Source organism: Podarcis melisellensis, assembly GCF_964234715.1.
Source record: "Podarcis melisellensis genome assembly, chromosome: 17".
Lineage (NCBI taxonomy): Eukaryota > Metazoa > Chordata > Lepidosauria > Squamata > Lacertidae > Podarcis > Podarcis melisellensis.
The window spans coordinates 25,737,388-25,759,763 of record NC_138534.1 but is presented as its reverse complement, the minus strand read 5'-3'; the positions used below and the strand labels follow the sequence as shown (position 1 = coordinate 25,759,763).

Below are 22,376 nucleotides of genomic sequence, written 5' to 3'. Positions count from 1 at the left end.
TTCTCATGAGGTGGCCAAAGTATTGGAGCCTCAGCTTCACAATCTGTCCTTCCAGTGAGCACAGGGCTGATTCCCTTGGCTACGGCCATGCATAGGAGCAAACTCCTAGTTGCCAAGGTCCCTTTGGCTCCCCAAATAAAATATCTGAGTGGGCCAGACTCCCCAAAGTGGGTGAGCATTGCCATTCAAATGGTGTGCGTGGGCCATGTCTTGTGATCTACTATGCAGGGTGGGACTTACCTGGCCCCTCCCCAATATTTTATTCAAATTAGCACCCCAGGCAATGCTCATCAACTTTGGGGGGGCCAGCCCTCTCAAATATTTTATTGTGTGGGCAAAGGGACTTCGGCCCCTAGGAGTTGGCTTGTATGTTGGGGAGAAATGTAAACCTGCTGTCTCAAAGTTGTTGGAGAGTAGGGACTTGGGGCATGGGTGACTCTATAAATATGTGGGTTTATGGCATTTGTAGAACCTGAGAGATGAGGTAAAAGGTACTGGCACTCTTCTTCTCAGTTCTGATGTCAGAAACCAGCCCCCTTTCATTGTTTTGACCCTACCCTCCCAAAAATTACTGTAAACTCCCATGGCGGAGGTTCTTCCCATCTGAGCACGACAATGTGCATGAAACCCAAATCCCATTGGGGCTACTCACTAGGGAGTAGGCTCCTTTGAAAGCGATGACTTTGTCTGCACCAGAACAGAATGTGGATTTGCTTTGGCCTGTCTTGCCATTAATAATTCACATGGCACCCTCACCATCCCAGTCCAGGACTTTCCCCTTTTCGCCTTTGATTTACAGCTCACAAGCTATAGGTTTGGAAGACACTACCCTGCCCAAAGTAACAGGAGTGAGGGAGGTGGAAATCCTCCCATTTGTACTAAGCAATGGTTTGCCTTGAGGTTACATGCAAACCAGCTCGCAGGGAGCATTTTTCCAGCAGAGATTTTTGGAAAAGACCATCCAAACTAAACGAATTCCTTCTCAAACTACTTAGGCTAGGGGATACTCTCAGGTGCAAACACACAACGCAATCACTGGAGTTGCAGCAAACTGCTTCAGGAGATAAAGCTCTTTAGAGTGATCTCTGCAGGCAAGAGCGCTTTAATCTCCTGCTCTCATCCCTAAGCACCACAGTGCAAGACTTCTCTGCCTGCTCTTTTACCTCCCATTCTGTGCGCTAAGGACCACAGCACTAAGATCAGAGGTAACGCTGCTTGCCTGCTTTCTAAAGAGGCATTTCTTGCCATGCCACCACTGGCAAATGCGTGGGCTGAAACGCTGCTGTTTAAAGCAACAGACAAGCAGCTTTATCTCGGATATTAGCACTGCGGTCCTTAGCACTAAGAACAGGAGGTGAAAGAACCCTCTGCTGTTTAGAGATCCTCTCAAAAGGGAAGCCAAAGGAAAAGGCGCTGTTTGCAGCCAGCATCTCATGACAGCACTAGCAGGAATACACGGAATGCCGATAGTTTGTATCTGCATTGTGTACATGACGCTATGTGTGTGTGTGCATGCTGTTTATGTGGTGCATGTGGAATGCGTTTGTACAGTCTGTGTACAAGTGCATGCACAGGCATACATTAGCCATCTCCAACACTGACATGCAGCTGTCGTCGTTGGTGGGGTGCAGAGTGCCCATCAGTGTGGTTCTTGGATTGATATAAAACTTAGCCAGCCTGGTGTTCACTGTACATACCCTTTCTGGAGCTTTTTATAAGGGGATTTTGACTACTACAGTGGTGGGGAGGCCTGCTGAAGTGTATTTCTACTGCTTCATCAGCACTGGAAATTCATATTTGTCACCTCAAACTGGCAACCACATGAACCTGCCAGAAGGCTACGATCTTTCAACTTCCTATCATACAAGAACGATTGAAGCCTCGTGACAGCCTCCAACTTTGAGCTTTGGGGCTGTACAAAAGACAGGCAAAACAACATGGCTTGGATGGCTGATTTGGCCCCTCCTGCCAAATAGGCCCACCGACATGCCTGTTACATTATCACACTTACATGAAGACTCTTAAGGAGATCCATGTCAGGCTTGTTTTTAATTCAACATCGAGTGAACCATGGAGCAAAACAATTAAGACTGATTAGCAGATTTCCTTTTATTTTATAAAAATCATAAAATTGTACTAGTTTTCTGCCTGATTACTTCCTGAGTTTCAGAACATTGCTGAGACACAGCAGTTAAACTCTGAACTTTTTAGGTATGAATTTTTCTTGCCAATCATCACTGGACCGTATAAGTTACAGCAAGTGTCAATCATCAATAAAAGTCAGTCTTCCAGGTCCTTCATTTCTCATCCACCGCCTGTATCTTTTCCATCGAGGGTCCGATGCCATTTTTTTCTTCAGTTCTTCCTCTTGCTCTTGTTTGTAAAGCTAAAAGAGAAGGAAAAATTTAACTGAAAGCAACGTCAATCTTCACTGTGCTTTAGCAACAGATTCTTTGACAGTTTCACTGCGGACAAGCCAAAATGCAGATTCCCCAATTGGACATTCAAATGGAGCACTGGATTGCATAAAAGTAGTTGATCCTAAAACAAATGTGCTTGGGAGATACACTGAAAATATGCTGTAATGGGCTAAAGAGCTAGATACCATGCAGGTGGGTAAATTTTTTAAAAAATGCAGCTTTAAACCTTAATAGTCACATTTGAGTCAATGCTAATCCCACTCACGAGTAGACTCAATGAAATTAATTAACTTAAGTTAGATATGTCCATTGACTTCAATGGCTCTACTGAGTAGGACTAGCATTTGGCATCTATTTTCAAAGTACATTACCAATAGTTAAGGTGACACATTAACTGAGTATCAATTAATATTCAAATTGATATTAATTGAAATATTTACAAACTCACGCTCTGCAGAATGAAGCCAATGTTTCCCCACTTCTGCTCTCTACATAACATATGAGGCACAATGGGTTGTAACGGACCTAAGTTAGTTGTGCCTATTAATTTCAATGCTTCTGCTATGAGCAGGACTATCATTGGATACAATCTAATACTACTTGCATGGCACTGAAAGGGACAAGCCTGGTGACAGCTCTCTCAGTAGACTGGAAATGCCACACTGCACCAAGACTTCTATTGCCAGTATCTTGGGGTTTTTTAAAATGGCGCTAGAACAACAAATATTGACAGCTCTACCTGCTTGAGCACAGACAATTATTGTGTTGTGGAAGATAAAATGGTTCTTCTCCTTCAGCAGAATTTCTAAGCTAATTTACTGCTGGGTTCCCTGATCCTAGAACTAGGATAAGGTTCTCCGAGAGCATGTATTCAGAAGAGCGTTCTGTGACTGCTTCTCACTGGGCCTTCTCCATCTCTCGGTCTTTGTAGCATTTCTGGCCCTCTTCTGAGATTCAGATGACAAATTAAGGTCTCCATTTTACAAAGCCTACACCATCTGCTGAAAATTGAATCTGAGCAGTTTTTTTCTGGTGATAGGCTTGTTAACTGTAGTTTACTGCATTGTGTTTTGTTTTTGTGTGTTGTGACTTGCTGTGCTGCTTTACTGATTTGTACTGATTTGAGAAGCACATTTTTAGACAGGCATTTTTTAAACTAACTAAACAATGCCACTCAGCCTCTAATAAAGGGGCATAACAAAGAAGTTCATTTGAACACTGAAGTGAACCATCTACAGTGGTAGTATACTGCCCATGAGTCTTAAAGAAGCATGGTAATTATGCAACAGCCCAACCTGTAAATAAAGGTTGGGGAAGACCTACAAAGACAGTAAGTTTGGACAACCATAATAGGAAATACCTGGTGTATTTTAGCTGCGTATGGGACACTGATCACTGCTTGTGACCCCAACCAACACTATGGAACTGCAAAAGCAAGCGCTTTCGCTTAGGTGTGGTATGAACATAATTTAAGAAGTCAGGACATGTTAGGTTCTTTTCCCACTTCCTGTGTGCCAATGCCGCTCACCTCATAGTTCTCTCTTATCCAGAGCTGTCGTTCAAGAAAAGTCTCTTTCTGGTGATCTTCCAAAGTGTCAAACTGAGACTGTGACATTTTCATGTACTTGCGTATAATATACAATTTCTCTTCTTCCCCATACTCTTGTCCTTTGATGTTGAAACAATAAATCCACCAACAATACCATCCTATGTACTTGCACAGATAAAAAGGTGTTAAAAGGATTTGGAATAAGAGTATGTCATATATTTGGGGCTTCTGATAACCACCCTTGATATCTATTTTGTTTTTTATTACATCTTTGATTATTTCCTCCTCCTCCTTGCGGATTTCTTCCTTGGACCGCCTGTTCTTGCCCTTTTCTTTGGCTCTGTTTAGTAGCCCTTGTTGCCTGGCAATCTCCATGGCTTGTATACGATATTTTGGCATGGTTGCTAGGTAGTTGATAGCTTCATTGTAGCTACTCCACCAGCTGAAGAACTAAAATATAAAATGGTAAGCAATATTAGCCTTAGAGAATAAGCAAATTACCTTTCCCTGTGGTACTCAGACTATATATATAGGATGCACTATATGAAACTATTGTTTTCTTTATTTGCATAGCATTGCATTCATAATCACTTTTTTTAAAAAAAATCCCCTTTCCATGTATTGTGCCCAAGAATCTTAGGGAAAACTGATGTGATATTTTTAATATGTTCCTTATTTTGCGGGTAATAAGTGCAGGCCAGCCACCTCCTTTGCTGGCATAATATAGAGAGCAGACAGCACTTGATCAATTGCCTTTTACACAAAGGGGAAACATTTGTAAGAAACCAGCCATATTACATTTCGTCTTTCATTATTTTTCAGGTCAGATGGTAACAATGGAAGAGTTTGGAGACAAATATATTTACCTGAAAAACAGAGATGGCACAGACAGTGACTAGAATCACGATTCTGACATCTACCTTGGGTGCCAATCTTCTACTATAATAGTGATAGTAATGGCTGTAATACTCCTCAGGATGATCCAACATATAATCATAATCCTTACGAGTTTCTTCATCCTGCAAACGATGATTGGCAGGTTTTCATTTGGAAATATCCCATATGTCAATGAATAAAAACAACCACCATCCACTCAGTTTAAGGAATTGCTTTTGGTAGTACTTATGGCAATTATCTCTAGTTGAACACTACTCTTAAATTTTCAAACATAAAATGATCAATAGTATTTACACAACAGGAGTAAAATAGCAAAAAGTAAAGGTGTTTATGCTTTATGCTTCTGAAGCAATACACTTGACTACTGACAAGCTATTCTTCTCAAAGCAGTTATGGCATACTTGCTGTGTTACAACCTTGGTTTAATGGGCCAGTTTCTTTTCTCTCTCTGACATACACAAACACCAGGCATATTATACAGCACAATACTATACTGGTGTATGCATATAAACTACAAACCCTGTTTTCACACACAAACACCCCACCCCATGGAATTATATTAGTTTTATTTTATCTGCACAATCAGAATGAAGTTCTAGAAGCAAACTGCTTTTTCTGTGCAGCCTGAGCAGGAGCAGTCTCCATTAAGAAAAAGAGGTCAGAATAGGCCAATATATATGTGGACTGACCCTGAATCAAGTTCTTAACCAACCTCAAGTTTGTCATCTGAACTAGACAAATGTTTAACTGAGAATCAATCGCAGTTGGTCCATCATTTGAAAAATGACTTTAGAGCCGTCTTGCCCCAAAATGGCAGCTAGACATTCTGTTTTGGCAACTGCAACCTTGGTTTAAGGGGCCATTTGGCACCTAGCTTATATATCTGAGTTTCTAACACTGTCTAGAAGTGTGTTGTGGAGGGAGGACACCCCACGAAGGCAGACCCTCCAAGTGTCCCTATTTTCCAGGGACAGTCCTGGATTTACAGAAGCCATCCATTTTTCTAATTTGATCCTGGAATGTCCCGCTTTCCCTCTTTTCAACATCATCATAATATAATAATAATTTATTATTTATACCCCGCCCATCTGGCTGAGTTTCCCCAGCCACTCTGGGCAGCTTTCAGTCAAGTGTTAAAAACAATACAGCATTAAATATTAAAAACTTCCCTAAACAGGGCTGCCTTCAGATGTCTTTTAAAGAGAAGATAGCTGCTTAATAATGTTGGAGCGTATGACGTAATGCAACCCCTGAGCCAATGAGATAAGTAACTATACAACTTTTAGAAGACCTCTGAAGGCAGCCCTATATAGGGAAGTTTTTTAATGTTCCATTATGTTTCTATATATATATATTGGAAGCTGCCCAGAGTGTCGGGGCAACCCAGTCAGATGGACGGGTATAAATACTAAAAATTTTATGATGGAATAGGACAATGTCCCTTATTTCCATTGCAGAAATGTTGGAGGTTGTGACGTTAACAGATCCAGAGCCTTCTGAAGGCAGCCCTGTATAGGGAAGTTATCTTCAATGCTTAATGTTTCATGCTGTTTTAATATTATATTTTTATATACAGAGCTGAAGGCAGCCCTGTATAGGGAAGTTTTCTTCCATGTTTAATGCTTCATTATGCTTTAATATAATGTTTTCATATACAGGACTGAAAGCAGAACTGTATGGGGAAGTTTTTTCAGTGTTTAATGTTTCATTATGTTTTTATATTATGCTTTTACATACAGGACTGAAGGCGGCCCTGTATGGGGAAGTCTTTTCAATGTTTTATTATGTATATATACTGTATATTGGAAGCCATACGGAATATGGAATAGGAGGACACCCCTATTTGCATGGCAGAGAAATGCTGAGAGGGGGATGCGAGGGGGGGGGGGACCTTGTTCAGGGCCCTCCCGGCGCCAGCCGCTCCTGTCACCCTCCTCCCCGCAGCTGCTCCTTCTCCTCAAGGGAGCCAGGGAGGTGGGTGCTGTTGGGAGAAACTGAGCCTGGGTGCGTGGGGGGGGGGAGAGGAGGAGGGTGCGGACGGCGCGTGTCTTACCGGAGGGGTCCGGCCGGGGCGGGCGGAGGGAGGGGGCGGCCCCGGCCCCGCTCTCTCACCTTGAGGGTCTCGTAGGCGGTGGCGATGAGCAGGAACTTCTCCTGGGCGGCCTCTGCTCCTTTGCCGTCCGGGTCGGGTTCCCGCGGCCGGCGGTCCGGGTGGTAGCGGAGGGCCAGCTGCCGGTAAGCCCGGGCCACTTCAGCCTTGCTGGCATCCCGGCTCACGCCCAGCACGTCGTAGCAGACCAGCTTCCCGCAGTAGAGACCTTCCACCAGGGCCTCCGCCGGCCGGGGGAAAAGGCACAGGGCGGAGACCCACACGAGGAGGAGGAGGAGCGGCGGCGGCGGCGGAGGCCGCAGCCCCTCCGGAACCCCCGGAGCCGGCCGCGCCCACGCCATGCCCGTAGCCAAGGGCGACCGCTCGCCGCGGGAGGGGCCTCGCGCGCAACGCCGCCACGCCGCTTACGCTGCCGCCGCCGCCTCGCGAGCTCCCTCGCGCCGCTCTCGGCCGCGGGAGGGGCGGGGCTAGAACACATGGACGCGTGGACAGAAAGCGAGGGCGCTGACTGGGTGGGCCGGGAAAGCAGGAGGAGCAAGGCGGGCACCATACGTTACCCTGCCGTCTAACGTCAGGCGCAGAGAGAGAACGGGAGGAGAGGTCGGGATTGGAAGAGGAGCGGCCAATCACAAGGAGCTTGGGGTGGGGAGGGAAGAGGGAGGCGGGAGGGTTTTCTCGTTCACGTCAGTCATTGTATATTGGAAAGGGAGCGGCCAATCAAAGCGAGAATAGGGGTGGGGAATAGGGAGGCGGGAGGGTTTTCTGGTCACGTCAGTCATTGTATATTGGAAAGGGAGCTGCCAATCAAAGCGAGAATAGGGGTGGGGGAATAGAGAGGCGGGAGGGTTTTCTGTTCGCGTCAGTCAGGAAGAGAGGGGAGGGACAGCAGCGGTCGGGATTGGAAAGGCAGCGGGCGAATCCAAAGGAGGCGGGGGGATAGGGAGGCCGGAGGGCCGAGACGTGGCGCGGCACGCAAAGTGGGTGGGAGGGGGAGACGTCGAAATAAGGGACGTGCACGACGAAGGAGACGTTGCGACAGGGAGGCCAATGAGAGAGGAGGGTGGGCGGGGTTGGAGGGAAACACCAAAAAGGGGAGGGAGGAGCATGAAGGGGGGAAACCGAGGACGTGTATTCTAAGCGACTTGGCTGCGGGTTTCTCATTTCTCCGCCCTTTATATTTTATTAAATTTCCACACATTTCACATATACATCCCAATATATAATTGAATTTTGTTTTGCCGACTTCCCACACCATTTTTCAGGGGTTTCCCCCCTCCCCCTCTTGCTGCACCCTATCTTCTCTCTATTACAGTGCTTTTTAAATAGAAAAATAGGTGCAGTAACCATAAAGTTACAGTAAGTGTAACACTTTTTAACACAAAAAAGAGGTGCAGGTTCTGTGTACCCTTGAGTACCCCCTGAAAAAAGCACCGCTCTCTTACGACAATAATGTAATAATCACTAATTCCTTCTGTTGTTCATAGTTCAAATCTTGCTGGTCAATGCATCATACTATAATATTTCTTTATATAGTCCAAAAAAGGCTCCCATAAAACAATCATTAGGTTCCCTTATTTTAGCTGTTTCTAATTTCTTAATAGGTGATGCATGTGATTTTAGGTCACTCTCAAGTCAATTTGCAATAAAACGGCTCTTCCTATCACTCTGGATTCTGACGTGGTTGCTTGATGGCCTCTGGTCCAAACAACTACTACTACTACTACTACTATTTCTATACCGCCCTTCATCCAAGGATCACTGGGCGGTTTAGAATATAAAAAAAACAAAAATACATTTAGAAAGTTTCACACCCTTTCTCCATTACTGTACTTGTTACACACTGTATATTTAAAGACACCCCCCAATAACAATGCTGGGAACTGTAGTTTAACCTGCACAGGTCAGTGTTAAAAAGGCTGGAGGATGAATAAGAGAAGACACTTTTTTCAAGACTCTGCTGCACCACAACTCCCAAAAATGCTTGCTGTGTGAACAGAAAAACCCAGTGGGATGGAAAATACAGCCTAGTCAGAGCTAGAGACAAACTGCCATTGCAAGAGACAGGCTCTGCAGTGAGCAGGAAGACCTCCAGGAGAGCACATAGGATTGCTCATAGGCAGAGGCAAGTTAGGGTTGCCATATGTCCAGAATTTCCTGGACATGTCTGGGATCCAAATGGAGAAATTTAGCGTTCGGGGGGAATTTTGAAAAATTGGTAAAATGTCCAGGGTTTTGCCAACAGAACCAGGAAGTATATGTTTGAGTATGTATTCTTTGTGGTGCAGCACCACTTTTGCTTGTATTTATTTTTTATTCAGATTTGTCATGACCAATGGCTAGTATAATAAAGTTATTTGGATTTTGAGTATCAAATTGGATTTGGAATATCACCCTTTAGGGGCAAATTCCCCCCAAAAGCTCTCTTCCCCCAAAATGCATTTTGAGTGATCCCCCGCAAAAGCATGGGGCTGGGAAAGTAGCCCAACCTGGAGGGCCACTAAATACATGGTACAGGTCAGGTGGAAGCTCAACACCAACGGTGGTAGTAACATGTGCAGACTGTGCACAGCAGTGGGTGCCAGGGGGGTTCTCAGCAGTGCAAGGGTGGCACAGATGGATGAGAAGGGAATGAAGGGAGTGTAGAGCAACAGCAGAAAGCCATGGCAACATTGAGTACCTGGGTGGTGGGATGGGGGTCAGCTGAAGGCAACATGTGTGAAGCTCAGGGATATGGAAGGGGGGGATATAGGCATGGGGAGAAGCAACAGAGGCACATTGGCATGGGCAGCATCATGGTCTGAAGAGCTCCATGACCTAATCTGGCCACAGAGGGTCCTGCCAATCAATATGCACAATCATGACCAAGTACCACTGCAGCACCATGTTTTGGACCACCACTTTTACCACCTCTGCATTTATTCCTATGGAGAAAAACCATGAAACAGTGTGAGAGAAACGTAATCTGTATTCCTGTTGAGTAGCCTGGCCCTACTGAGTGAGACCCTACAGGTGCGTGCATGCATTGCACAGTATGTTTTAGCGTGCAGAGCGCATGGAGTTACACTGTGCTCTAGCCAGGAGTCTCTTGAAATAGGGAAGACCTTCCTATGCATGCACGCACGCACGCACAAACAACAACAATAATAATAATGGGCATTTTAGGAGTGTGGAATAATTCGCACACCCTGGTTTCACATTCACAACCCATTTCCTTCATTCAAGTGTCTTGAAAACGTTGGTTAAAAATGCCATCTTTCAGTACCCTGACAGCATCATGCCCTCCAACATTTCTCCGATGAAAATAGAGCCATATAATAATAATATTTATATCCCACCCATCTGACTGGGTTGCCCCAGCCACTCTGGGAGGCTTCCAACATATATAAAAACTATAATAAAACATTAAACATTAAAGAACTTCCCTAATACAGGGCTGCCTTCAGATGTCTTCTAAAGCTTGTACTGTATGTTTACTTATCTCCTCTGCTTGAGTGTCACATAACCTTCCAACATTTCTCTGATGAAAATAGGGATGCTCTAAGGAAAAGTGGGACATTCCGGCATCAAATCAGGACGGCTTTTGTAAATCCAGGTCTGCCCCTGGAAAATAGGGACACTTAGGGAGTGGCTCTAGGATTTACAGGTTTACTTAAGTCTACATCTGGGAATTTCTAAAACAATGAGCCACGTCGCTCAAAGACCTTTCGAGGCAGAAACAATCCCGACTGCTACAATCACCTTCCGCAGATAGGGGGAGAAACTCTCCATTCCTTTTTATTTGTTAAGTGCTTTTGGTTTTTGTTTTCCCACCACCACCACTTCATTTTAGACGGGGCGGCGGGTCAGCGAGGACAAGAGTAGACAGAACATCACTAAGCCATGGAAGTCAGCATGGAGGCAGGTCAGTTTTCCTTTGCCGTCTTGTGATGAGAATGCACATGGGGGTTCCCACCCCCCAAAAAAGAGATTTCGCAGGGAGAGGAACAACAACAGGGTGTCCTCACCTAAGACTTATCGTAACCTTGAGTTCATCTCCGCGTGGAGCAATTGGGGCTTCCCTGGGTCAGGGAAGAGAGCGCCTTGGAGGAGGAAAATGTGGGGCGGCAAATAAAATAAAACAAGAGAGCAAGCTGGCGGGCTGAGCAATGTGCTCAGCCTTTTCTAAATATAAAACCCGAGGAGGGTGGGGAAGGGTGTGCAAGGCAAGCGTGCGAGGCACATGCACACGCGGAGGGGAGAGTCGCAGGGCATCGAGCCCCGCCGTCGCCTCGACGGTGGTTGGCGTTTCAGGGGAGAGTCACACGAGAGGGAGGAGGAGGAGGAGAAGAAGAAGAAAGCAGCCCTTTTCTCTGCCTCTCTTTCTCTTTCCCTCCGCGGGCTCAACTCTCAGCAAGAGAAGCTCATACGGGGGGGGGGGAAGCGGGGTGACGTCGGGGAGAAGGAAAGGGGGCGACGGGTGCGGAGCCCCGAGGGCGACCGGCTAAGCCTCCCTTCTTCTCCTCCCTTCTTTTTTCCCACACCCCCCAGCTGACAACATGGCTGCGGCCGCTAACGCTGCCCAGGACGAGCTGAGTAAGTGGGGGGCTCTGGCACAGAGAGGAGTTTGGGGAGGGGGATTTTTCTTGGTGTGGGGGGAGAGGTGGGCTGACAAGTTTTAATTCCCCCTCCCCATAGTCTTCTAGGGCTCCCTCTTTTTTTGTGGGGCTCCTCGCAGCAGGGGAGTGGCCGGGCCCTTCTTTATAGGGTGGGCGCCGGAGGAGGGTCCTGCACCCCGCTCGCTTTGGAGATCCTTGTTTCGCATGGGGGGGGGGCAAATGTGGAGCCGGCAGAGGGGCAGGAGGAGGGGGTTTTGCCCCGAAAGGATGGGGGAGAGGAAGGGAAGGAGGGAGGAGGAGGAGGAAGCCGGGCGCCTAGGCCTCTGTTGTGCAAAGTCATATTAGGAAATTGAAAGTAACGCATCGGGGCGGAGGAGGGTTGGGGAGGGGGCGCGCAATATACTGTATATATCTATCTATATCGGTGCCCTGACACCCTTCTTCTTCCCACCCTGCTTTTTTAATATATATAAGCCCTTCTTTTGAAGAATCGTGTGTACGTGCGCTTCGTTATTCTCGATGGAAACGAGGCATGCTTGCCATAGATATGCTCCCGTTGGGGATTTGACGAATCCAAAGCCGCCCTCCCCCCTTATATTCTTCTGGGGCAGTAAATCCAAAGCGCCCACCCCCCATAACCCCCAGTTGATTTGATTCTGCCTGTCCTATCACACTGAAAAGTGTAGGCCGGGCGGCAATAATGACTTTGCTTTTCCGGGTTAGCATCCGGCTCTAGGGAGTCTCTTGGATCCACCTAGAATTGGGATGGTTTTTTGTGGGGTGGGGGAGATCCTGTTAAGGGTCACCTTCCTTTTACCCCCCCCCCCGCCTTTCAGACGTGGAGATGTTGGGGAAGGGAAGAGCATGTTGCCAGCGCGAGAGAAGCTTTTGATTTCCCAACGTGTCTTGCCTGGTGCAAGTCTCCTTCACTCCCCCCCCCCCATTGCCTTCCAAATTTAGTGCTTCTCTCTCTCTCTCTCTCTCTCTCTCTCTCTCTCTCTCTCTCTCTCTCTCTCTCTCTCTCTCTTTTTCACCCCCCCCCCATGTTAAAGGGACCCAAGCCTTGCTCTGCTGGGGCGTGGAAGTAATTCTTTGTGACAGGAAATGCCTGCAATTTATGGCACTGAGGCAAGCTGGGAAATGTATTTTTCTTTTTCGTCTCATTGAAAATGGTTCTTTCACAATCTCCGCATGTTCCTGCTTCGTCCCTGCAGAAGAGATCCTAGAGGAACAGTGATGGGACTTGGTAGAAAGTCACGTTGTGCAATGTAATATTTATTTTGAGCAAAGATGCAGAGGCTGGGGCTGTAATTGTGATTTCTGTGGTGCTTGGGTGGAACATTCCCTTAATAAAACCTTCTGATCTCCGTTTCCTCCTTCAGGATATGTAATCCTGTCTGGTCTTGAGTAAGCCTTCTCCGTGCCCCAATCCTTTGGTTTCCTTGGGTTTGAAATGACATGATTTGTCTCTGTACTTGTTCCAAAATGTTGGGAGGTGAAATGATACAGTACTTAGAAATGCTTAGCTCGTGAACAGATAGGTAGCCGTGTTGGTCTGCCATAGTCAAAACAAAAAAAATTCCTTCCAGTAGCACCTTAAAGACCAACTAAGTTAGTTCTTGGTATGAGCTTTCGTGTGCATGCACACTTCTTCAGATACGAAGAATCTGAAGAAGTGTGCATGCACACGAAAGCTCATACCAAGAACTAACTTAGTTGGTCTTTAAGGTGCTACTGGAAGGAATTTTTTTTGTTTTAGCTCGTGAAGTATTCCATTTCTGTTATGCTCCTCACCGGAACGGCTGACTTAAAGCATAAGTAAACTTTCTCTGCCTTCTGCCTAATTTACCTGCAGCATGTATTTTTAAAAGCAGTCTTAGCTGATACTTGATTTTGGAGACTCAGTGTAACAAAAATTATTTGTACATTTCAAACGTGTAAAGCAACCCACATACATGCAGTTTCCATCTGTGGCCTGGTTGTCACCTAACTTAACAGGTCCACTTAGCATGTTACATTAAGCCAAACCATGGCTAAGTGTGAAAGAGAAACACTGTGGGTACACGGAACAAAAATCCGAACCATTTTGCTCCTCTCCGGCTCTTTCTCCAACCAGAAGCTAAGCCATAATTTTGCTCCGTGTGATAAGTGAAATTGGACCTATGGTTTGCCTCACTTCAAACAAGCTGCAAATTGTAGCTAAGGTTTGTTCTTGACCAGTACTGTACTCATGGTTTGTTTGCTGGGAGACAAACTATGTATGTGGGTTCGCACATACCTAAACCTCCTTGTCTTATCTCTGGGTAATGCAGCAGTAGCAGGATTGGGACTGGAGTGAAGTGGCAGCAGTTTTATTTATGAATACCTGTCTGCTTGCTTGTTCACACTTAGTTTTGGTTTGGCTTAGTCTGAGAGGGGATGCATTGCTTAATGCCACATGCAATGCATTCAGAAGACCTTTACTGGGAAGTGAGACCTACTAAGTTCTGTAGAAATTTACGTACATTCTGGTGAGTGTGCTTAGACTTGTAGTCCCTTTGAACCCATGACAGAGGTTTCAGAAACAACAACTGCTGCACGATTGTTGCAATTGTTTTGTGAAAGTCCATGATGATGCTAAGTTTGAAATGAGGAATCGTGCCAGCACTTGAGTGGCGTGCACCTATCGCATGCGAGATTTGGAAAGTGTGCGTCACTGGCACCATTTGGTCAGTACTCTTGACATCTCTGATGAAAGGTGACACAACATCTTTTGACACGCCACCTCATGATTTTTATTAATTTTTAAAATTCCTTCATGAAATAGTGCTGACTGTTAAGCTGTTGAAATATTAAGCAGTTTATAAATGATAATAAAATAAATAAATACCAGCAATAGTTCTCTTTCCTAGTGTGCCCTGTAATTTAATTATCACTGTTAAGTCTGCAGTTCAGGAAGGTTTGCAGCACAATTTCTTCCTAAGGCTATCAGTGGTTACTATTATTATTGTGATTACATTTATTTCCTGCCCTTCACCAGCAGGTCTTAAGGCAGTTTATAGCAATTTAAAACAGTTAAAACATATTGCATTCACAAGTATAGGGTGGGTCCTGAAAACACACATCTCAAGTGCCAAATGGGTGTACTTTGCTTCCATGGTTGGAGGCAGTATACGCCCTGAGTTGAGTATACTGGGTGGCGCTGTGGTCTAAACCACTGAGCCTCTTGGACTTGCCGATCAGAAGGTCAGCCGATTCGAATCTGCACAATGGAGTGAGTTCCTGTTGCTCTGTCCCAACTCCTGCCAACCTAGCAGTTTGAAAGCACACCAGTGCAAGTAGATAAATAGGTACCGCTGGAGCTGGAAGGTAAACGGCATTTCCGTGTGCTCTGGCACTTGTCACGGTGTCCGTTGCACCAGAAGCGGTTTAGTCATGCTGGCCACATGACCTGGAAAGCTGTCCATGGACAAACACCAGCTCCCTTGACCTGAAAGCAAGATGAGCGCCACAACCACATAGTCGCCTTTGACTGGACTTAACCGTCCATGGGTCCACTTACCTTTATTTTACTACCTGAGTACTAGTTGCTGGAAACTGCAGGTGAGGAGGGGGTGCTGTTGTGCTCAGGTCTTGCTTGTGGCCTTCTAGTTGGTAACAGGTTGGCCATTGTGAGAACTGAAGTTTGGAATAGATGGGCCTTTGGTCTGATTCAGCAGGCTCTTCTTGTGTTCTCATGTTCCTGTGCTGCCTGGGTAGCATGAAGAGGCATATGTAAATAGAGCATCCTTCAGTGCCTTCCTGTGCCTGTGTAGCTGCTTCTGGAAAATTGTACAACACTGTTGTAGGAAGGAGCTACCCCATGGGGTCAAATCATGTGTCCTGGGGCTTCTCACTTCAAACCGACCTTGACAGATTAGAGAACTGGGCCAAAACAAACAAGATGAATTTTAACAGGAAGAAATGTAAAGTATTGCACTTGGGCAAAAAAATGAGAGGCACAAATACAAGATGGGTGACACCTGGCTTGAGAGCAGTACATGTGAAAAGGATCTAGGAGTCTTGGTTGACCACAAACTTGACATGAGCCAACAGTGTGATGCGGCAGCTAAAAAAGCCAATGCAATTCTGGGCTGCATCAATAGGAGTATAGCATCAAGGGAAGTAATAGTGCCACTGTATTCTGCTCTGGTCAGACCTCACCTGGAGTACTGTGTCCAGTTCTGGGCACCACAGTTCAAGAAGGACACTGACAAACTGGAACGTGTCCAGAGGAGGGCAACCAAAATGGTCAAAGGCCTGGAAACGATGCCTTATGAGGAACGGCTAAGGGAGCTGGGCATGTTTAGCCTGGAGAAGAGGAGGCTAAGGGGTGATATGATAGCCATGTTCAAATATATAAAAGGATGTCACATAGAGGAGGGAGAAAGGTTGTTTTCTGCTGCTCCAGAGAAGCGGACACGGAGCAATGGTTCCAAACTACAAGAAAGAAGATTCCACCTAAACATTAGGAAGAACTTCCTGACAGTAAGAGCTGTTCGACAGTGGAATTTGCTGCCAAGGAGTGTGGTGGAGTCTCCTTCTTTGGAGGTCTTTAAGCAGAGGCTTGACAACCATATGTCAGGAGTGCTCTGGTGGTGTTTCCTGCTTGGCAGGGGGTTGGACTCGATGGCCCTTGTGGTCTCTTCCAACTCTATGGTTCTATGATTCTCACATTGGTCCAGGAGCACAGAAATATTGTGTAGTACTAAAACAACCTTTGAGGTCCATTTGTATCAGGAAAGTTCATTCGCTATTGATGCCCATCGTCCTCCACCCCTCCCTCCACCTTTGATGGTAAAATAAGTTTTTATTTTACCATGTTTTTATTTTATTATGTTTTTAAACATAGAAGATGGGTAGAAATGATGATGATGATGATGATAATAATACAAACAAGGATTACTAAATTCACCTCTTTCTTCCTGGCAAATGTGCTCTTCTAACAAGGTTTTGGGGAGAAATCAGTACACCTTACTCCTTTGAAGCGTTTTAAATTATGCTGCCTTTAAAAGCTGGATTCTCAACTAAGATTACAGTGTTTAAAGTTTGCAGTGCCCTTGCAAATTGATGTCCTCACTTTGAAATTGGATGCAAGTCATTATCCCAAACCACCTTGCAGAACATTACTGTTGCAAGCCCTGTAGTTGAAAATTCTGTTGTGTAAAAGGCCTGTTCTTTGTGGCCACATTCCACAGATAATACTGTGCTGACTAGACTTACCCTGAAATGCATCTGTCTTGGCAAGCCCCTGACACACGGCTGCCTCCATTCCGTAGTCAGTGTATCAACACGATGTAGTGAAAGTATCTGGATGTGGTACTATGAAAATCTTATCTAAGGGGCATTTATATGCCATTACTTTCACTGTTGGGGTACCCCTTTCTTACCTGGACTTTGAGAAAGTGATACAAACAAGACATCTGCACACATGTTTACTAAATGGAACAAGCTACCATTAAAAAAGATGAAGTTTGAAATTGGGGTTCATATCTGAAAAGAGGAAGTTACAGTTTTAGAAAATCAATAGGGTACTTACTTCACTCTGGTTGGTTTTTTTTAAGTGCTGTGTGTATCAATTTTCGGTGTCATTGTGAAAAGCTGAACCTGTGCTAGTATTGTATGGCTAGCCTGCTACAGGGCATTCATTTTAAAGTATTGAAGGAGGGGAAGTCACAGAAGTTCAAGGAGCCAAAAGCTACGCTTACGATATCTTTATTGTCATTGTCCCTTGCAGAACAATGAAATTGTGAAACAGGTGCTACATTCTAATAAAGTAGGATTTCTTATTTGGGATTTCTTCCAAATTTTTACATGAATATAATCGGCTCAAGGGATATGGAATATGGATTCCCTTTCTTTCAGACTGGTCCTTGTCTTGTTTCTCCAGACCCCTAAAATCACATTTGCTGACATAATAGCTATATGATACGTACAAAGCTTTTCTGCAGACCAGTGTCCTGAGGCTGGAGCCATTGGAGCCATTGAGCAAGCAGCTCATTCATAGCAGAAGCACTTCATTACAGCAGGGTTTTAGCTCATCCCTTCTTGTTGTATGATTTGTATTAATTGTTTTGCCATTTTATGACAATCTGTGATTAGCAAGAAAAGAAGTTGATGGAAGTGCTAGTATTGTGTTCAGTGTAACATAGCACACAGGATCAGAAAAATGTAGAGATGCCTTAACGTAAGGAATATATCTATGACTACATATTACTGTGTGCAATAGTATAGGAAAAAACCTATAAGAAGATAGGAAATATTATTTGAATGGCTTAACGTTTGAAGAGCAAGGGGTGTAGATAATAATATTTCACTTCTTGTCTTGTAGAGCTGAAAAACTTAGATGAGAGTAATTTTCACTTCAGTGTCGCAGAGAAACAATAGTGTACTGCAAAGCAGTATGTTGATAAGGAATGTGATAAGAAATAAGTATGACAGTGATTAATTGATGAATCACCTGTTAACCAATTAAATCATAAATGCCTTCAGAGATAACTTAAACTTTAATAAAAATGCTACCTATTTTTAATCTTGTTGTGTTGGATGATCAGTACACCAGTACTTTAAAAAATGAAGTGTGTTCTTAATTTATGGCCTAGCTGATTATAATTGTTAATCAACAAGTGCTTTAGTTCATTGACATCCATTAAAACTCTTATTGCAATTGTTGGAATAGGCCATCATTTGGGCAAAAAAATGAAAGCTAGCACATGATATAAAAGCAGTTTAACAATATTTTCCAGGAAGCTAGCGTTCTAGATGCCCGACCCACCTGTAAATGAGCCATTCCAAAAGCCTGTACTTTGGAAACAGTGAAAGATGCTTTTCTTCATTGGAGCTTTTGGTATCTACTGTTAGTTATGGCTAGACCCATATGCGTGTAGGTGGAGGTTGTGTGTGTGCATATATATAATTAATCCACACTGATTTATTGAGATCTGGCTAGCTACAAAATAAATCAAATAAATCAAAATGGCCATTGGTGACCTTGTTGCTGACACAAATATTCTTATGTGGTAGTTGTGAGCTGTAGAATTGTCTGTGCAGTGGAAACACTGGTTACTGATATCGGCCCCCAGTTTGTATGAGATATTTTGCTGGCATTCTTGCACTGGGATAATGAAATAAATCCATTCTTGACAACCAAAGAGCTTTGGTTAAACAGTACTATAATGCAGTTGGTCCATTTTATTTTAGTGGTGGGTTGTGTCCGTTTTGCTGTTCGTCATAGATTTTGCTAGTTTTTAATTCGTCTTCCCCCTTTCTTCTTCATAGATCAGCTTGAGCGTGTCTTTTTACGTCTTGGCCATGCAGAAACGGATGAGCAGCTGCAGAATATTATATCCAAATTCCTACCGCCTGTTCTTCTGAAGCTTTCCAGTACACAGGAAGGAGTACGTAAGAAGGTATGTATAGACTCCCTGGGCACAGAAGCACATACAAAGACAATGATTAAAAATCCTCCTATATGTTAGTTTTAGATGCATGCAATTTATTCTGTTTGGAGTCTGCTCGTGTATCGTCACCTCAGATTTGTTTTTAAACTCAAACTTTTATTTTGGGCTGGCAGCCTGAATATTATTCAGGGATGTGTTCTGGGTCAAAAAAAATATAAATGTTTGGTTCATTTTTTGGGGTTTGGGTTCAGATTGTCTCTCTGACTCAATAGTGCATGCGGGCGAAAAGAATAACTCATTGGACTCATTCTTTTAAAAAAGATACCATATGGGTATTGCATTCACTTTCCTTTGGTATTCTAGAAATTATTATCTCATTATATCTTGGACTTTGTCAATTGTGGAACCCAAATCAGTCAGATCCAAGATGATTATTTTCTCTCTTTCAGGTTATGGAATTGCTTGTTCACCTGAACAAGCGTATCAAAAGTCGCCCCAAAATCCAGCTGCCGGTGGAGACTTTGCTGGTCCAGTACCAGGATCCTTCCGCAGTGTCCTTTGTTACAGTAAGTGACTTCTTTCAAAAGTTGTTGGCTGGTGAAATATGAGGGCTTATTATAGTTAGAAACTTCATCCAGTTGTCTTAACTATTCTGTCGTTTCAAAAACTCAAATAGTTATGTCACTGAAAATGGATGGAGGAGACATGCGTTGAATTAGTAACATCAGTAGATTCTCATGCATGACCTTTAACATTCAAATAAGACCCAACCTCGTTAGGAAGCCACTGGTCGATCTTGCCCAGTCTTGTCTACTCTGACTAGCTGTGGTTCTCTCAGGGATTTAATTGGGAGTGTTTTCCAGCCCTACCTAGAGATGCCAGGGATTTAATTTGGGGCGTTCTGCATTCAGAGCACGTGCTCCATCCCTGAGCTACAGCCTGTCCGGTTGACTTAGAAGATATACAAACATGTAGTTAAGAGCTTGATAACCTAAACTTCTAGGCATTAAATACTAAAGATAGATAAATAGATTCGTAGACTTCCTGGATTTTTTGTCAGAATCTTGAGTGCTGATGATTGCCTGTATTTGTTTCTTTTGACTGCCTGCCCCATTCCATTGCCAAAATTATTCTCAGATTTAAAAAAACAAATTTCAGGGTGAGGCTGAAACTTTGGCAAGTCAGTGCAGTAGTTGATTGACGTTGGTCACACAGCCACCCAAATGTCTGTGTAAAAGCTCAAAGATGGTTTGGAGGGCTTTTTCTAGTTGATTGTGGCAGGACACAGAGGTGGACGCAATCTCTTAGGTTTTAATGAGCACTTTCCATTAAGGACTTTGGCAGTCAAAGCTATAACCTTGAATTTTGCCTGGAGTGTTGCTGTAATGTGCTCCTAGCAACCTACGTCTGTTAGGAAATGGGCTTCTGCAATCAGCCCCATTAAGAGCACATCACTCTTGCTCAAGGTGAATCAGGTTATAGTACTTCTGATGAACTGGACTGGTTGACTGCCAAATACAGCCCTGCCTTGGTACTCGTACGTTTTGGCTCCCGAATGCCAAAAACCCGGAAGTAAGTGTTCTGGTTTTCGAACGTTCTTTGGAACCCGAACGTCATGATGTGGCTTCCGATTGAATGCAGGAAGTTCCTGCAGCCAATTAGAAGTCACACCTTGGTTTTCGAACATTTTCGGAAGTTGAACGGAATTCCGGAACGGATTATGTTTGAGAACCAAGATACAACTGTATGGGGATTGCGATGGCGTTTGCCAATAAGAGGATTATTCTGCACAGATTTCTTAAACCTTTGTGGAGACATTGCATGTCGCTGTTGCTTTGAAGTGGTTCTATGTAGATTTATCTTGTACTTTTGCAGAATTTCACCATAATATACGTTAAGATGGGTTACCCTCGTTTGCCTGTGGAAAAGCAATGTGAGCTTGCTCCCACTCTCCTTACTGCAATGGAAGGAAAACCTCAACCCCAACAAGACAGGTATGATGTTCTAAGCATACAACTCCTTTTGTATTGTCTTAATTTTAATTCTCTCCCCACCCCAAAATCTTTGATGTCCTTTACTGGGTCTGACTGCATTTTAGACTGCGATTACATGTTGAGGAAAAGTCTTGCTGTACAACATTTAGGGGGCTCTTCCACTTCAAGATTAGACATTGGAGGAGAGGGTGTTGCACGGTCTGGTTGTTTCCCAATGTGGAAATATCTCTTGTGTGCAGAAAACTAATAGGAGGAAGGCTAAGGGTAGAAATCAGAATAGCACTATGGAGATCATTCCGTCATTTCTGCTTGTCTAATGGAAAGGTCTCCCCTCTCCTGTCCCCATATGCTGTTCGCCCAACCCCCACAGAACTGTTTTGTGGAGAACTTGAGGAGAGGAGGGGGGGAAAGACCTATTGAACTAGTCAATATGCTAGTAGCACAACTTTGTAGTTCAATACAGAGTTTAGTCTAGAATTATCTCCTTTTTCTCAGTCAGGAAATTTTTGTGGTTGTTGTTTTCAAGAGGCATACTCAACTTCTGCATAATAGGCACTTCTGGAAATGTGGACTTTAGAACTGATATTGCTCCATTTGTTAAGCAACATTTCTACCTATATGGATTAATCATAATCTTGGTTATGATCTTTTGAGTTACAAATGGCCATTGGATTGAGTTAATTTCAGTGGAGTTTTGAAAATGCAGTTCCACTGGGATTAATTGTTCCTTAGAAAGAGAAGCATAATTTTTATGTGGACTATATTGCTTGAAGCCCCTGATTCTAGATTTAGAAAATGCACATAAACTAAACTAAGAGTGGTTTTTAAAATAGCCTCTGAACACTCTCAGCATTTGCTTGAATGGACATGAATTTGCTTTCACTCTCAGTGTTCGTTGTGATAGGTATCAAGTGAAAACTAATAGATCATGAAGGCATGTTTCACAGTGGCAGTAAATATAATTGTTTTTCAGCCTAATGCACCTTCTAATACCAACCCTTTTTCACATGAAATACCCTGTTGAACCTCTGAAAGCAGCTTCTCCGTTTAATCTTGCCGAGAAACCAAAGACTGTGCAGCTGCTCTTGGATTTTATGCTAGATGTCCTCCTTATGCCTTATGGGTAAGTAATGTTGCAGTTCAGCCTCTGCTGTTTCTGTTCTCATACAAGTGTATGGCCAGTATTGCCAAAATCACAAAATGGGCTGGGGTTTGAAAACTCTCATATTTAAAATGCTTTCCTTCACAGTGTATGGTTAAAGACTATATAGTAGTTGAAGAGACTATTGCATAACAAGAGTTTTCCAGTTTCTTGTTGATTAACTACTGTTCTCAACAATGAATGCTCTCTAAAACTTCACTTTGAAATAAAACCGATGCCTGATAACTTTTA

The 22,376-nt window shown here is 44.0% G+C and overlaps 2 protein-coding genes across 6 annotated transcripts in view; one reads left to right on the top strand and one right to left on the bottom strand.

The window, feature by feature from the left end:
* Window positions 1–2,084: 2,084 nt before the first annotated feature.
* On the bottom strand, window positions 2,085–7,354 carry DNAJC25 (DnaJ heat shock protein family (Hsp40) member C25). The gene is made up of 4 exons (XM_081894618.1): window positions 6,979–7,354; window positions 4,836–4,988; window positions 3,949–4,419; window positions 2,085–2,386 (listed from the first exon to the last, which is right to left on the bottom strand). Exons 1-4 carry the CDS (start codon window positions 7,315–7,317, stop codon window positions 2,264–2,266), a joined length of 1,086 nt encoding a protein of 361 aa, XP_081750744.1. The 5' UTR covers window positions 7,318–7,354; the 3' UTR covers window positions 2,085–2,263.
* A 3,379-nt stretch (window positions 7,355–10,733) lies between these two features.
* The window catches only part of ECPAS (Ecm29 proteasome adaptor and scaffold), a 62,353-nt gene continuing 50,710 nt past the window's right edge, over window positions 10,734–22,376 (top strand). For 2 of the 5 annotated variants that reach the window (XM_081893669.1, XM_081893670.1), the window contains exons 1-5: window positions 11,403–11,548; window positions 18,868–18,998; window positions 19,439–19,555; window positions 20,865–20,983; window positions 21,957–22,106. In XM_081893669.1, the coding sequence (XP_081749795.1) occupies window positions 11,512–11,548; window positions 18,868–18,998; window positions 19,439–19,555; window positions 20,865–20,983; window positions 21,957–22,106 (554 nt within the window). In that variant the 5' untranslated portion in view covers window positions 11,403–11,511. Of the gene's footprint in view, window positions 10,878–11,402; window positions 11,549–18,867; window positions 18,999–19,438; window positions 19,556–20,864; window positions 20,984–21,956; window positions 22,107–22,376 lie in introns of those variants that run through there. The other 3 variants (XM_081893671.1, XM_081893672.1, XM_081893673.1) reach the window with 3 other exon arrangements.

Coding starts and splice junctions, on each gene's coding strand:
- DNAJC25 (XM_081894618.1), bottom strand. CDS start 7,317: ATGGCGTGGGCGCGGCCGGCTCCGGGGGTTCCGGAGGGGCTGCGGCCT. Junction 4,420..4,835: donor GTGCCATCTCTGTTTTTCAG/GTAAATATATTT, acceptor TTTATATTTTAG/TTCTTCAGCTGGTGGAGTAG. Junction 2,387..3,948: donor GGATAAGAGAGAACTATGAG/GTGAGCGGCATT, acceptor CTTCTCTTTTAG/CTTTACAAACAAGAGCAAGA.